Source organism: Oryctolagus cuniculus, chromosome 12 (assembly GCF_051225735.1).
Source record: "Oryctolagus cuniculus isolate XC-2025 breed Fujian yellow rabbit chromosome 12, ASM5122573v1, whole genome shotgun sequence".
Taxonomy (NCBI): domain Eukaryota; kingdom Metazoa; phylum Chordata; class Mammalia; order Lagomorpha; family Leporidae; genus Oryctolagus; species Oryctolagus cuniculus.
This window is the reverse complement of record NC_142878.1, coordinates 64,521,099-64,535,895: the sequence shown is the minus strand read 5'-3', so window position 1 is coordinate 64,535,895 and position 14,797 is coordinate 64,521,099. Positions and strand designations below refer to the sequence as shown.

Below are 14,797 nucleotides of genomic sequence, written 5' to 3'. Positions count from 1 at the left end.
TCTACACTGGGAACCTCAGATTTCATGCAGTATTTGTCCTTTTGTGTCTACCTTATATCACACCAGCATAATATCATCACTGTCCATTTGACAGCTTGTATCAGAATTTCTTCTTTTTTAAAACAAAAACTTATTTTTACTTATTTGAAGGAAGAATGATAGAGAGAGGGAGAAAGAAAGAAATCTTCCATCTATTGGTTCACTCCCCAAATGGCCACAGCCAGAGCATGGACAGGCTGAACCCAGGAACCAGGAACTCCATCTGGGTCTGCCACACAGGTGGCTGGGGCACAAGTTCTTGGGCCATCTTCTGCTGCTTTCCCAGACACATTAGCAAGAGCTGGATTGGAAGTAGAGCAGCCAGGACTTGAATCGCCACTTCAATACTGGATGTCAGCATTGTAGGCAGCAGCTTATCCCACAGCACCACAACCTAGGTCCCAGAATTTCCTTTTTTTTTTTTTTTTAATGTAGAATAACACTGTGTTATATGCAGTTACTGCATTGTGTTTAATAAATTGACCACAAACACTGAGTTGCTCCCACCTTTTGGCAATTATGAATAATACTGCTCCCTGTTTCTTCCTAGCAACTCTGATGAAGTTCCACTTCATCAACATTCACAATGTTTTGATGCAGATAACTTTCCATATCTTCATGTGTTATAAAACCTTAAACCATTAAGCAAAACAATGAGACCATGGACAGCGATCTTTGTAGACATCCTGTTCACTTACCATGCCCTGGAGCATTCTGAGACAGGCTGTACCTTTCACACTGGAGTTATTATTACCTCAACAATCCAGAGAGAGAGCAATCAGCTATCATTTCCAAGAGCCAAAAGATACTACACTTGATCTTAGCCAAAAGGCCAAGAAGTGATCCAAGAGTCAAAAGAAGGGCAGAAGCACTACATGTGCTTGGGTGCCTGTGCCCACACAGGTGCAGATTGGCCTCAGGAAATGCACTTCAAATTCTCTCCCTGTGCCATAGAAAAGAAATGGGATAAGGTGTGCTCTGAGAATTCCTGAACAGAGTGTGGACATGGAACTGCGGGCCCACTCCTCTGTAAACCCATATTTTTAAGTAGCACATCCCTTCTCCGGAAGGTAAAGCTGCCTTGTGGGGAAGTGCATCACCAGGCGGATGAGGCTCCACAGCTCTCCGCCTGCCTCCTGTTGCTTCTATGCCCTGTGAGAAACTCCAAGAGAAGCATCTGACAGACACCTACGACTCCTGCTCTTCTAGCCTTCTCTTGAGTTCTAGAGTGATTTTAGCTTAACTGGTCTAATGACATGAATGTGACATAGAAAATGCAACACTATACTCAGTAATTTTCCATTTTCTGCAAAAGTCAGTCCAGTTGCCAAGACGAAAGTAAAAAAAAAAAAAAAAGAAAAAAGAAATGCAAACTTGCATAGAGCACTTCCTCATTATTCTACCTCATCCAAAATTTGCCATTTCTGTGGCATTCCAAGACTCCTCTTCCTAATAGCCCCATACCTACAGCTTCAGAAGGGCAATCTAATTGGCTCAATTTCCCCAGCACTCAGCACTTCTGTACCCTAAAGAAGGACCTGTGCTCATGCCTGGGAGAAGTATTTATCAACTGCAGTCTCAATCTCTCTGTCCCTCTCTCTCTACTGCCAAATATGAATAAGAAAGCACATAGCCCCGCTGCCTCTGAAAGCCATCACGTGACCATGATACCTTGGATGAAGCAGACCCTGAGGACAACAGACAAAACCTAAGTGCTTGACAACATCATCAACCCTCATGCTTGCATCACGTGACCTGTATAAGCCAGCGGAGTCTGTTACAGGCATCCTAACTGGCATACCCAATAGAAACAGCCCTCTGTAGCTATGGGTTACAGGTGTGTGGGTTCAACCCACCTCAGATCAACAATATTTGTAGGGAAAAAGTTGTATATCTTGCAAATGTACAGATTTTTTTCTTGTTCTGATTACTTAAACAATACAGGATAGGAACTATGAAAATAGCATTAACATTGTATCAGCTATTATAAGTAATACAGAGATGATTTAGTTTCCAGAAGATGTATATAGGTTTTATGTAAATAAAAGCCATTTTATTTATGTAAGGGACTTGAACATCCATACACACTGGAATCCTCAGTGTTTTCAGAACCAATCTCTCAAGGATGTCAGGGGATGACTGTAACTAAGAAACCCACCAGTACCACTTAGATTTTCTCTAGGGGCAGTACAATGAGATCACAGCAGTTTAGAAGGGAATTAAGCTAAAAAGAAAAGACTACAGATGCACTGCAGAAAATATGTAGATCAAGTACAAAGGTAAAGAAATGTAATTTTTTTCTTCTTATTGTTAACCCATTGCTAACAGCAAAGTCTTTATGGGTTGATCATTTGGCAAAGCAGGTAAGACTAAGTATCCCACAGGGCTGGCACTGTGGCATAGTGGGTAAAGCCACCACCTAGAATGCAGGCATCCCACATTGGCACTGGTTCGAATCCTGGCTGTTCCACTTCTGATCCAACTCTCTGCTGTGGCCTGGTAAAGCAGTGGAATATGACCACGTGATTGGGCCCCTGCACCCATGTGGGAGACCTGGAAGAAGCTCCTGGCTCCTGGCTTCAGATCAGCCCAGCTCCAGGCACTGTGGGTACTTGGGGAGTGAACCAGTGGATGGAAGACCTCTGTCTCTCTCTCTGCCTCTAACTCTGCTTTCAAATAAACAAATAAAGAAATCTTAAAAAAAAAAAAAGGACTGGGGCCAATTAGCAAGTGAACCAGCAGATGGAAGACCTCTCTCTCTGCCTCTCCTCTCTCTGTATAGCTCTGACTTTCAAATAAATAAATCTTTAAAAAAAAAAACTGCAGATGGAAGGAAAAGGATGGGTGGAGGTATGACTATAAAGGAATTGCATAAGGAGCCTTGTAATTCTCTTTTTTTTTTAATACTTCTTTATTTATTTGAAAGTCAGAGTTATAGGGGGAGAGAGAGAGAGACAGAAAGATCCTCCATCCACTGGTTCACTCCCCAGATGACCCCAACAATCATGGCTGAGCCAGGCTGAAGCCAGGAGCCAGGACCTTCATTCGTGTCTCCCACTTGGATAGCAGGGGACCATGTACCTGGACCATCTTCTGCTTTTTTTCCAGGCACATTAGCAGGGAACTAGATCAGAACAGGTGCCCATAAGAGATGCCAGCACTTCAGGCAGTAGTTTAACTCACTACGCCACAATGCCATCCACTCCAGAACTTTTTAAAGTTACAAATCTATTAAATCTCCCGTTTTGCCCCATAAAGAAGACTCTGAAAAAACTACCATGAAGCCAGAGGAAAGACTGTGGATAAGCAATTACTCTTCCAATACATGAAAATCTGTCGTGCAGAAAATCCAATAAAGATCATGGAGATATTCTAGTTTAACAGAAGGATGAATTTTTCCAGAAAGAAATGCTCATGAATGAATAGGGATGTCCATCAAGGGAGTAATTCCTTGCTCAGTTCCCTGTTAAACATTATTTCTGTACCTAGGGTCCACAGGACAACGGAGTCTGTGAATGTGGAAGGGGACAGCAGTCTTTCTTCTTACAGTCTCTACTGCAATTTGGAATTTCCTTCTATTTAACAAGACTGGCAACAAACCACAGCAGTAACAGCAGTCCCTGAGACCTGACACCAACAGGTGGTGCAAAAATCTCAGTTTATCATTTGTATTCATCACTGTTTCAACTATCAGAATTCTCTGGCTCATTGCTACATTCTACCACTTAATTACAAAAAGGAAGCACAACTAGCACTGTATCAAAGTTGTTTTAATTGCTTTTATTTACTGAATTTCAATACAATTGGCTAATTCTGAGTATCCATACCACCTGTCGAGTTGAAGGCTTATCAAGTCAGTTGTCTCAGCTGTGCTAAAACTGTTTTATTTAAACTCTTAATAAAACTATACAATTTGATTAAAAATGAACCATTAACATGAAAAACAAAATTATTGTTCCTATGAAAATTGACTGCTTTCGAAAGACTCAAAATTAAGTCAATGGAAAAAAACTTGTAAAAGTTAACTGTGGCAGGGCTGGCGCTGTAGCTTAGTGGGTAAAGCCACTGCCTGCAATACCAGTATCCCATATGGACGCTATTCGAGACCTGGCTGTTCCACTTCTGATCCAGCACTCTGGTATGGCCTGGGAAAGCAGTAGAAGATGGCCCAAGTCCTTGGGCGCCTGCACCCACGTGGGAGACCTGGAAGCAGCTCCTGGCTCCTGACTTGATTTTGGCGCAGCTCCAACCATTTTGGTCATTTGGGGAGTAAACCAACAGATGGAAGACCTCTCTCTCTGCCTCTCCTCTCTCTGTGTAACTCTGACTTTCAAATAAATCTTTTAAAGCATCCCATATAGGTGCCAGTCAAGTTCTGGCTGCTCCAGTTCTGACTTAGCTCCCTGCTAATGCACCTGGGAAAGCAGAAGATGGTCCCAGTGCTTGGGCCCTTACTTTCACCTGGGAGATCCGGAAGAAGCTCCTGGCTTCAGCCTGGCCTAGCCCTGGCTACCAGGAGAGTGAACCAGTGAATGGAAAAATCAATCTATCTCTTCCTCTCTCTGTGTAACTTAGACTTTCAAATAAATAAATAAAAAGATTATAATAGGGGGAAAAAACATAAACCCTTAGAAGGATTCAATTCTCAAAATGCTTTGAGTATATACATATATATTTTTTAAAGATTTATTTATTTGAAAGTCAAAGTAACTGGCCGGGCCAGGCTGAAGTCAGGAGCCTGGAGCTTCATCTGGGTCTCACACATAGAGGTGGGGAACCAAGTATTTGGGCCACCTTCTGCTGATTTCACAAGTGCTGATTTCACAAGTACATTAGCAAGGAGATGGATTGGAAGTGGGGCATCCAGAGATTGAAAAGGTGCCCACATAGGATGCTGCAATCACAGGTGGTGGCTTAACCTACACCACAGCGCCAGCTCCTCAGAATGCTCTGAGTATCTAAGTTCTCTTCACAATTACAAACAAAATGTAACTAGAAACCTTAAACCATACATTATAGATGTGCTCTATACAAAAGTGGTCATACAACTCCCATCAGCACACCTATACACTACAGCATTACCAAACAAGAGGCCAGCATTGTGGCAAAGCAACTTAAGTCACGACTGGTGACACCAGCAACCCATGTCACTGCTGGTTCCACTCCTGGTGGCTACAATTCTCATCCAACTCCCTAGTAATGAACCTGGGAAAGCAGTGGATGATAACCCAAGTGCCTGAGCCCCGACCACCCATGTGGACTCTGGGCTCCTGGCTTTTATCTGATCCAGCACTGGTCATTCTCTCTGTAAAATTGCTTTTCAAATAAATATGTAAAAACAAAACAACCATTGGCTCTACATCAAGAGATTGGCAAATAATAGGCTTTAAAATATTTTAAGGTAAAATGTTAGACCAACTATCCTTTTCTATACTTCTACACTATAGTTGACTTTTTTCTTCTTAAGATTTTAGTTATTACTTGAGAGAGAGTTACAGAGAGAGAGAGATGGAAAAAAACGTCTTCCATCCACTGGTTCACTCCCTAAAGGGCCATAATGGCCAATGGCCCAAGTTCTTAGGCCCTTGATTCCACATGAGAAACTCAGAAGAAGCTTGTGGCTCCTGGCTTCAGATCAGCCCAGATCTGGCTATTGCAGCCATTTGAGGAGAGAACCAGAGGATGGAAGACCTCTCTCTCTCTCTCTCTGCCTTTGCCTTTCAAATAAATAAATAAACCTTTAAAAATTAAGGAAAAAAAAAAAAAACTGCTGAAGCCTGGGAGTCCAAGGGAGATAGCCAAAGACCACAATAACATCTCAAATATATGTAAATTTGGCATTATAGTCTATAATTCATGTCAGTTATAATATTAAGAGCCTTTTCTTTTTCCTTAAGTCATCAAGTAAAATGTGATAGGTCCCACTTATTCTGTCCTCAGAAACCTCTCTCTATACCACTGTGCACCCTAGTAAGAGAAGCTTGGGTTCATTCAGTTTAATAATTTCAACTTCAAGTTGTGCTGAATGAGAGAGAAATTCAATTTCAATTTCCTAGAAAAGTGTTGTATAAGATTGGATAATATGAAGAAAAAAAAAACATAAAATTTAGGCCCAGAGTTACAGTTATATAGTCTGAGTAAGTTTAGAGGGCTAATGGGCAGCGTACATACAAGAGTTACTGACTTTGTACTGCACGCTGTGAGTTTGCTAAGAGTAGACTGAGGTTTTATTTATTTATTTATTTTAACACAATAAAAGGTAACCATGGGAGAGCATGGGTATGCTGACCTGCTTGGCTGCAGTAAATACTGCACCATGTATGTGAATATCAGCACTGCATGTTGCTCACTTTAAATCACACAATTAAAGATAAAATCACCAAACAATCAAAAAAAAAAAAAAAAGAAAAGAAAAGATTGGATAATATCACAATGAAGCAAAACAGGCAGCAGGAAATCCATCAGGTATACAAGGACAGGAGGCAAGAGGCAAGGGAAACAAAGTCACGTGCAGCACTAACTAATCCAGCCACCTGTTCCTATTTACATTTTATCTGGTATCTATCAAATCCTAAGATGGGTTGAGAATCACCATTATCCCCTGGAGTAGGGCCCAGGTCTCATTCACTATTGTCAATCTAGCACTTACCACACGGTTGGTGTTCAATGGATTACAATCATAATAATAGCAGGTACTAATTACTAAATACCTAGTATGTGCCAGGCACTGTTTGAAGAACTTTGCACATATTAAACTTAATCCACACCTGATATGAAACCCCTCAACTTTACAGAAGAGGAAACTGAACCCCAGAGATCCTAAGAAATTTATTCAAAGTCACATGGCTGGAGCAGGTGTTTGGGGTAGTGGTTAAGACACCACTTGGTAAGCCCACATTGCTTATCAGCATGCCCCATTCCAGCTCCCTACAAATGTACACACTGGTAAGCAGCAGATGACAGTTCAAGTACTTGGGTCCCTGTTACCCATACTGGAGACCCTATTTGAGTTTCCCAGCTCCTGGCTTCAGTTTGGCCCAGAATTGTGGGCAATTAGGGAATGAACCACCATGTAGAAGATCTTTCTCCATCTCTCTTTCTCTCTGCCTTTCAAATAAAAAAAAAATACATATACATATATATATATGTATAAGTACACTTATATGTGTATGTGTATGTGTGTGTGTGTGTGTGTGTGTGTGTGTGTGTTTTAAAGAAAGAAAAGAATATCAAAAAGCCAAAAGGTGGTAGAGCTTGGATTCAAATTCAGCTGATCAGGGGCCAGCATTGTGGCACAGTGGGGTAAGCCACTGCCTGAAACAAGGGCATCCCACATGGGCAAGTTCAAGTTCTAGCTGCTCAACTTCCAATTCAGCTCCCTGCTAATGGTCTGGGAAAAGCAGCCAAAGATGCCCAAGTGTTTGAACCCCTGCTACCCATGTGGGAGACCTGGATGAAGTTATTGGCTTCAGCCTGGCCCAGCCCTGGCTGTTACAGACATTTGGGAAGAGAACCAGTACAGAGAAGACCTCTCTCTGTCTGTCTCTCCCTCCCTCTCTGCCTTTCAAATAAATAAACAAATCTTAAAAACAAAAATTCAGCTAGTTCAGCTTTAGGGTCTGAGCTCTTAATCATTATGATCAACTTATGAATGCTCATTTAATGAATAAGTAAGTAAATAAATGGCTTGTAAGAAGTAATAGAGCCGGCGCCGCGGCTCACTAGGCTAATCCTCCGCCTAGCGGAGCTGGCACACCGGGTTCTAGTCCCGGTCGGGGCGCCGGATTCTGTCCCGGTTGCCCCTCTTCCAGGCCAGCCCTCTGCTGTGGCCAGGGAGTGCAGTGGAGGATGGCCCAGGTGCTTGGGCCCTGCACCCCATGGGAGACCAGGAAAAGCACCTGGCTCCTGGCTCCTGCCATTGGATCAGCGCGGTGCACCGGCCGCAGCACGCCGGCCGCGGCGGCCATTGGAGAGTGAACCAACGGCAAAGGAAGACCTTTCTCTCTGTCTCTCTCTCTCACTGTCCACTCTGCCTGTCAAAAAAAAAAAAAAAAAAAAAAAAGTAATAGAGGCCAGCACCGCGGCTCAATAGACTAATCCTCCGCCTTGCGGCGCCGGCACACCGGGTTCTAGTCCAGGTCAGGGCACCGGATTCTGTCCCGGTTGCCCCTCTTGCAGGCCAGCTCTCTGCTGTGGCCTGGGAGTGCGGTGGAGGATGGCCCAAGTACTTGGGCCCTGCACCCCATGGGAGACCAGGAGAAGCACCTGGCTCCTGGCTTTGGATCAGCACGGTGCGCCAGCCGCAGCGTGCCGGCTATGGCGGCCATTGGAGGGTGAACCAACGGTAAAGGAAGATCTTTCTCTCTCTCTCTCTCACTGTCCACTCTGCCTGTCAACAAAAAAAAAAAAAAAAGAAGAAGAAGAAGAAGTAATAGATATTTTAAGCCAGAAGACTTCAACTCCTTACAGTGCAGTTTGTTGCTCCGGCTGTTGAGTGGCTCTGGTCCATTCACGTCTTTGCTCTTTTCATTGTCCTCAATGGGTCGGAAATGCGCCAATGTTCTCATGAATCCACGGAAGTTTACCTGGTCCTCTCTGGAGAATGTAACAAGTAGAACACCATGTTAATCAGGATGGTTATTTCTTATGAATTCTGTATAATGGCAACGTCTTCAGGTACATTACACTGAAAGTTCATTTAATAAGATCTCTTTCCATATGCATGGTACTACAGTTCATAAAGTATCTTCACTCAAGCCTCACTCAAACCCTGTGAGGAGCTATTATTATTTCCATTTTATAAATGGTTAAACAGACTTAGAGGTAACATGACTTACAAAGGTCAGAATTGCCTACTGAATTTACTCTTCTCTCTCGTCTCAAAAGTGGATTTATTTATTATTATTTTTTTTTTTTATTTATTTATTTGAGAGGCAGAGTTACATACAGACAGAGGGAGAGATAGAGAGAAAGGTCTTCCATCCACTGATTTGCCCCCTAGATGGCCACAGAGCTGCGCCGATCCAAAGCCAGGATCCAGGAGCTTCTTCAGGGTCTCCCACATGGGTGCAGGGGCCCAAGCACTTAGGCCATCTTTTACTGCTTTCCCTGGCCATAGCAGAGAGCTGGATTGGAAGAGGAGCAGCCAAAACTCGAACCGGCACCCATATGGGTTGCCAGCATCGCAGACAGAGCCTTAGCCCACTACGCCATGGCACCAGCCCCTCAAAAGAGGATTTAGAGTGGTGTCCAGGGCCATGCAGTGAGGAGAGTTAGGACTTGAATTCACTTCTCTAACACTTCCATGGATCCTTGCAATAATGTATAACTAGGTATATTGTATTTTTTTTTCCTAAAGATTTATTTATTTATTTTGCAAGTCAGAGTAATAGAGAGAGGGTGAGACAAAGAGATTTTCCATCTGCTGGTTCACTCCCCAGATGGCTACAAGCCAGGAGTCAGGAGTTTCACCCAGGTCTTGCACATGGGTGGCAGGAGCCCAAGCACTTGGGTCATCTTCACCTTTTTCCCAGGCAGGCCATTAGCAGGGAGCTGAATTGGAAGTAGAGTGGCCAGGACATAAACTAAAACCTGTATGGAATGCTGGCGTCATAGGCATCAGCTATACCCACTATGCCATAATGCTGACCCTACTTGTATATACACACACACACATACACACATGTATATATATACATATGTATGTGTACATATACATATACATGTATATACACACTATATGTATATATACACATACATATTTATATACATATATATTTTTTAATATTTACTTATTTGAAAGGTGGAGTTACATAGGCAGAGGCAGAGAAAGAGAGGTCTTCCAACAGCTGGTTCACTCCACAAGTGGCCGAAACAGCCAAAGCTGGACCAATCTAAAGCCAGGAGTCTAGAGCTTCTTCCAGATCTCCCACATGGGTGCAGGGGCCCAAGGGTTTCGGCCATCCTCCAATGCTTTCCCAGGTGCATTAGCAGGGTGCAGGAGTGGAAGTGGAACAGCCTGCCCTTGAACCAGTGCCTATATCAGATGCTGGCACTACAGGCAGCAGCTTTAACTGTTATGCCACAGTGCTGGCCCCTACCTAGGTATATTTTAAAGTTAGGAGTATTATGGAAAAGCTCATTTAAAATTAAGTTATTTAGTTACCAAAGCAACTGAACATATTTTCGAAATTTTGGGGGTAAAGAGTAGACAGAAAAAAAACAATCCTACTTCACCAAATTAATATGAATATATGACTTTCAGTAATTTTTCTATGCTTTTTGGATAACTGAGAGATCTTTCATCCACTAGTTTAGTCCCCAAATACCTCTAAATGTAATTTTGTATGCTGCTTTTTAAGCATTTTTCCAATCAGCATAAATACTTCAATATACATTAAATGTCTACAAAATAATCAAGGGGATATATCATGATATAACATATCTTAAGTCATCATTTTTTCCTCATTGTTCTCTTTGTATATAAAGCTTTTTTAGTATTAAAGATTAAATATTTGTACATCATGAACAGGTAATCATAAGAAATACTTTGTAGGCCAGCACCATGGCTCACTAGGCTAATCCTTCGCCTGCGGCGCCAGCACCCCAGGTTCTAGTCCTGGTTGGGGCGCTGGTTTTGTCCCAGTTGCTCCTCTTCCTGTCCAGCTCTCTGCTGTGGCCTGGGAAGGCAGTGGAAGATGGCCCAAGTGATTGGGCCTTGCACCCGCATGGGAGATCAGGAGGAAGCATCTGGCTCCTGGCTTTGGATTGGTGCAGTGCACTGGCCTTAGCAGCCACTTCGGGGGTAAACCAACGGAAAAAGGAAGACCTTTCTCTCTGTCTCTCTCTCTATCTAACTCTGCCTGTCAAAAAAAAAAAAAAAAAAAAAAAACTTTGTAAAACTTTTAAGAATAATTTTTTTGTTTGTTTTGGAAGATTTATTTTATTTACTTGAAGGACAGAGTTACAAAGAGAGGTAGAGACAGAGAGAGAGGTCTTCCATCTGCTGGTTAATTCCCCAGATGGCTGCAACGGCCGGAGCTGTACCGATTCAAAGCTAGGAGCCAGGAGCTTCTGCCAGGTCTCCCACATGGGAGCAGGGGTCCAAGGAATTGGACCATCTTCCACTGCTTTGCCAGGCCATAGCAGAGAGCTGTATCAGAAGAGGAGCAGCCAGGACTAGAACCGGCGCCCATATGGGATGCCAGCACTTCAGGCCAGGGGTTTAACCCGCTGGGCTACAGCGCCGACCCCCAAGAATAATCTTTTAATGTTAAAAAAGAATGTGCCATGTGACATAATTATTTGTCTCTCTAAGGTAGTCATGGAAACAGCAGGTGATCTTGTTCTTGTGGGTATATATAAAGAATCCCATTCATTGTGTGCCCCAGTGAGTAGATGAAGTATGTAGGTTCTCTTTTAAGTGCCAGATAGACACACAGTTCAGAGACCTTCTAAAGGTAGAGTTCAAAGGCTCTGTTGTTTGGATTTCAAAGCATGGCTATGAAAGATATGTCTGGATATGGTTCAATGCTTTGGTAGGGGCTAGAACAGAGGAAAAACATGGAAGAATTCACCATAAAACCGCACCTGAAACAAAAGGACAGTTCAAAGACACAGAAAAATGGAGGGCATGAGATTACTCATGGTCAACTCAAACATTTAAAGTCTTGGGGTTGGTACTGTGGCATAGTAGATTTAGCCTCTGCCTGTGGTGTCCATATCCCATACGAGCACTGGTTCAAGTCCTGGCTGCTCCACCTCTAATCCAGCTCCCTGATAGTGGCCTGGGAAAGCAGCGGAAAATGGCCCAAGTTCTTGGGCCCCTGCACCCATGTGGGAGACCTGGTAGAAGCTCCTGGCTTCAGATTGGCTTGACTACTGCCATTGCGGCCATTAGGGAAGTGAACTAGCTTATGAAAGATCTCACTTTCTATCTCTGTAACTCTGCCTCAAATAAATTAAAAAAAAAAAAAAAGTGAGTAAGTCTCAGCTGGCATTGTGGCATAGCAAGTAAAGCCACTGCCTGTGAAGCTGGCATCCCATATTGGTGCCAGTTCATATCCTGGTGGCTCCACTTCTGATCCAGCTGCCTGTTAATGGCCTGGGAAAAGCAGTCGAAGATGGACCAAGTGTTTGGGCCCCTGCCACCCATGTGGAAGACCAAGATGAAGCTCCTGGCTCCTGGCTTCAGAATGACCCAACTCCAGCCATCATGGCCATCTTCTCTCTGTATCTCTACCTTTCAAATAAATAAATCTTCAAAAAGGCAAAAAAAAAATTAAGAAGAGATAGAAAAAAATAAGGCTGATTTGATTACTCTTTCTTTCTTTCTTTCTTTCTTTCTTTCTTTCTTTCTTTCTTTCTTTCTTTCTTTCTTTCTTTCTTTCTTTCTTTCTTTCTTTCTTTCTTTCTTTCTTTCTTTCTTTCTTTCTTTCTTTCTTTCTTTCTTTCTTTCTTTCTTTCTTTCTTTCTTTCTTTCTTTCTTTCTTTCTTTCTTTCTTTCTTTCTTTCTTTCTTTCTTTCTTTCTTTCTTTCTTTCTTTCTTTCTTTCAGATTTATATGTTTGAGGGAGCTGGCACTGTGGTGTAGTAGATTAAGCCTCCGCCTGCGGCCTGTGCAACTCATATGAGCCCCAGTTCAAGTCCTGTATGCTCTACTTCTAATTCAGCTCCCTGCTAGTGTACCTGGGAAAGTGGAAGATGGCCCAAGTCCTTGAGCTCCTGCACCTACATGGGAGATCCAAAAGAAGCTGCTGGTTTCGGGTTGGCTCAGCTCCAGCCATTGCAGCCATCTGGGGAGTAAACTAGCAGATGGAAGACCTCTATCTCTCTCTCTGATACTATGCCTTTCAAATAAATAAATAAATAAATCTTTTTTTTTTTTTTTTAAATAAAGATTTAGGCCAGTGCCATGGCTCACTTGGCTAATCCTCCACCTATGGTGCCAGCACCCTGGGTTCTAGACCCAGTTGGGGCACCGGAATCTGTCCCGGTTGCTCCTCTTCCAGTCCAGCTCTCTGCTGTGGTCTGGGAAGGCAGTGGAGGATGGCCCAAGTGCTTGGGCCCTGCACCCACATGGGAGATCAGGAGGAAGCACCTGGCTCCTGGCTTTGGATCGATGCAGCACACCAGCCGTAGCAGCCACTTGGGGAGTGAACCAATGGAAGGAAGACCTTTCTCTCTGTCTCTCTCTCTCACTCACTGTCTAACTCTGCCTGTCCAAAAAAAAAATAATAATAATAATAATGAAGATTTATGTATTTGAAAGAGAGAGATCTTCCATTCACTGGTTCACTACCCAAATACCTGCAACAGCCAGGACTCAGGGCAAAGCCAGGAGCCAGCAATTCTATGCAGGTCTCCTACATAAGTAACAGAAACCCAAGTACTCAGGCCATCATTTATTGCCTTCCAGGCATATTAGCAGGAAGCTGGAGTTGAAGTGCAGAGTAACTAGTACTTGAATCAAGGAATCCCATAAGGAATACAGGTGTTCCTAAGCAGTGGCTTAACCTGCTACCCCACAACCATCATCCCTTGTTTATTGTCTTTAAATAAACTGTCAGCTGGCGCCGCGGCTCACTAGGCTAATCCTCCGCCTTGCGGCGCCGGCACACCGGGTTCTAGTCCCGGTCGGGGCGCCGGATTCTGTCCCGGTTGCCCCTCTTGCAGGCCAGCCCTCTGCTGTGGCTAGGGAGGGTAGTGGAGGATGGCCCAAGTGCTTGGGCCCTGCACCCCATGGGAGACCAGGAGAAGTACCTGGCTCCTGCCATTGGATCAGCGCGGTGCGCCGGCCGCAGCGCGCCAGCCAGGGCGGCCATTGGAGGGTGAACCAACGGAAAAGGAAGACCTTTCTCTCTGTCTCTCTCTCACTGTCCACTCTGCCTGTCAAAAAATATAAATAAATAAATAGTCAGGACTGGCTCTGAGGTATACCAGGATAAGCCACTGCCTGTAATGCTGACATCCTTTATAGGCACAAGTTTGAGTCCAGGCTGCTTCACTTCCAATCAAGCTCCCTGCTAATGCACCTGGGAAAGCAGCAAAAAGATGGCCCAAGTCCTTGGGACCCTGCACTCACATGAGAGACCTGGAAGAAGCTCCTGGTTCCTGGCTTGGGCCTGGCCCTGCTCTGTCCATTGGGGCCATTTGGGAAGTGAACCAGTAGATGGAAGATCTCTTTCTCCCTCTCTAACTCTGCCTTTTAAGTGAATAGAATAAATCTTAAAAAAAAACAAAACAAAACAAAAAAACAAAACTGGCACATACACCCTCTGTATCCTTTGGGTCATACAGAAAATCGACACAGAACCAGGAAGAGATGCTCGGGTGATTACTCACAAGACTATTTGATAACCTTTATTCACAGAAAGGTACCTGATCAAATCATTAAATATTTACTCAGTACAATGAAGGCAGTACATTACATAATAAACCATATAAAAAGTCTAGTTTTACATTAGACAAACCTAAAGTAAGAAATAATCTACTTAAAGGGCCAGCATTGTGGCACAGCAGGTTAAGCCACTGCCTACCACTCCAGCATCCCATTTCAGAGGATCAGTTTGAGTCCTAGATGCTCTATTTCTGATCCAGCTCCCTGCTAACTCGCCTGGGAAAGCAGTGGAAAAATGGCTCAAGTGCTTGGGCCCCTGACATTCATGTGGAAGACCAGGATGGAGTTCTGGGTTCTTGGCTTTGGCCTGGCCCAGCCCTAGTTGTTGTAGTCATTTGGGTAGTGAACCAGTGGATGGAAG

The 14,797-nt window shown here is 43.7% G+C and overlaps 1 protein-coding gene and 1 pseudogene across 2 annotated transcripts in view; both read right to left on the bottom strand.

The window, feature by feature from the left end:
- CHP1 (calcineurin like EF-hand protein 1) overlaps nt 1-14,797 on the bottom strand; it is a 58,209-nt gene that overhangs the window by 14,625 nt on the left and 28,787 nt on the right. For both annotated transcript variants that reach the window (XM_089310110.1, XM_051822078.3), the window contains one exon: nt 8,507-8,634. In XM_089310110.1, coding sequence (XP_089166236.1) covers nt 8,507-8,606 — 100 coding nt within the window. In that variant the 5' untranslated portion in view covers nt 8,607-8,634. The remainder of the gene's footprint in view (nt 1-8,506; nt 8,635-14,797) is intronic.
- On the bottom strand, nt 779-883 carry LOC127484088 (U2 spliceosomal RNA; annotated as a pseudogene).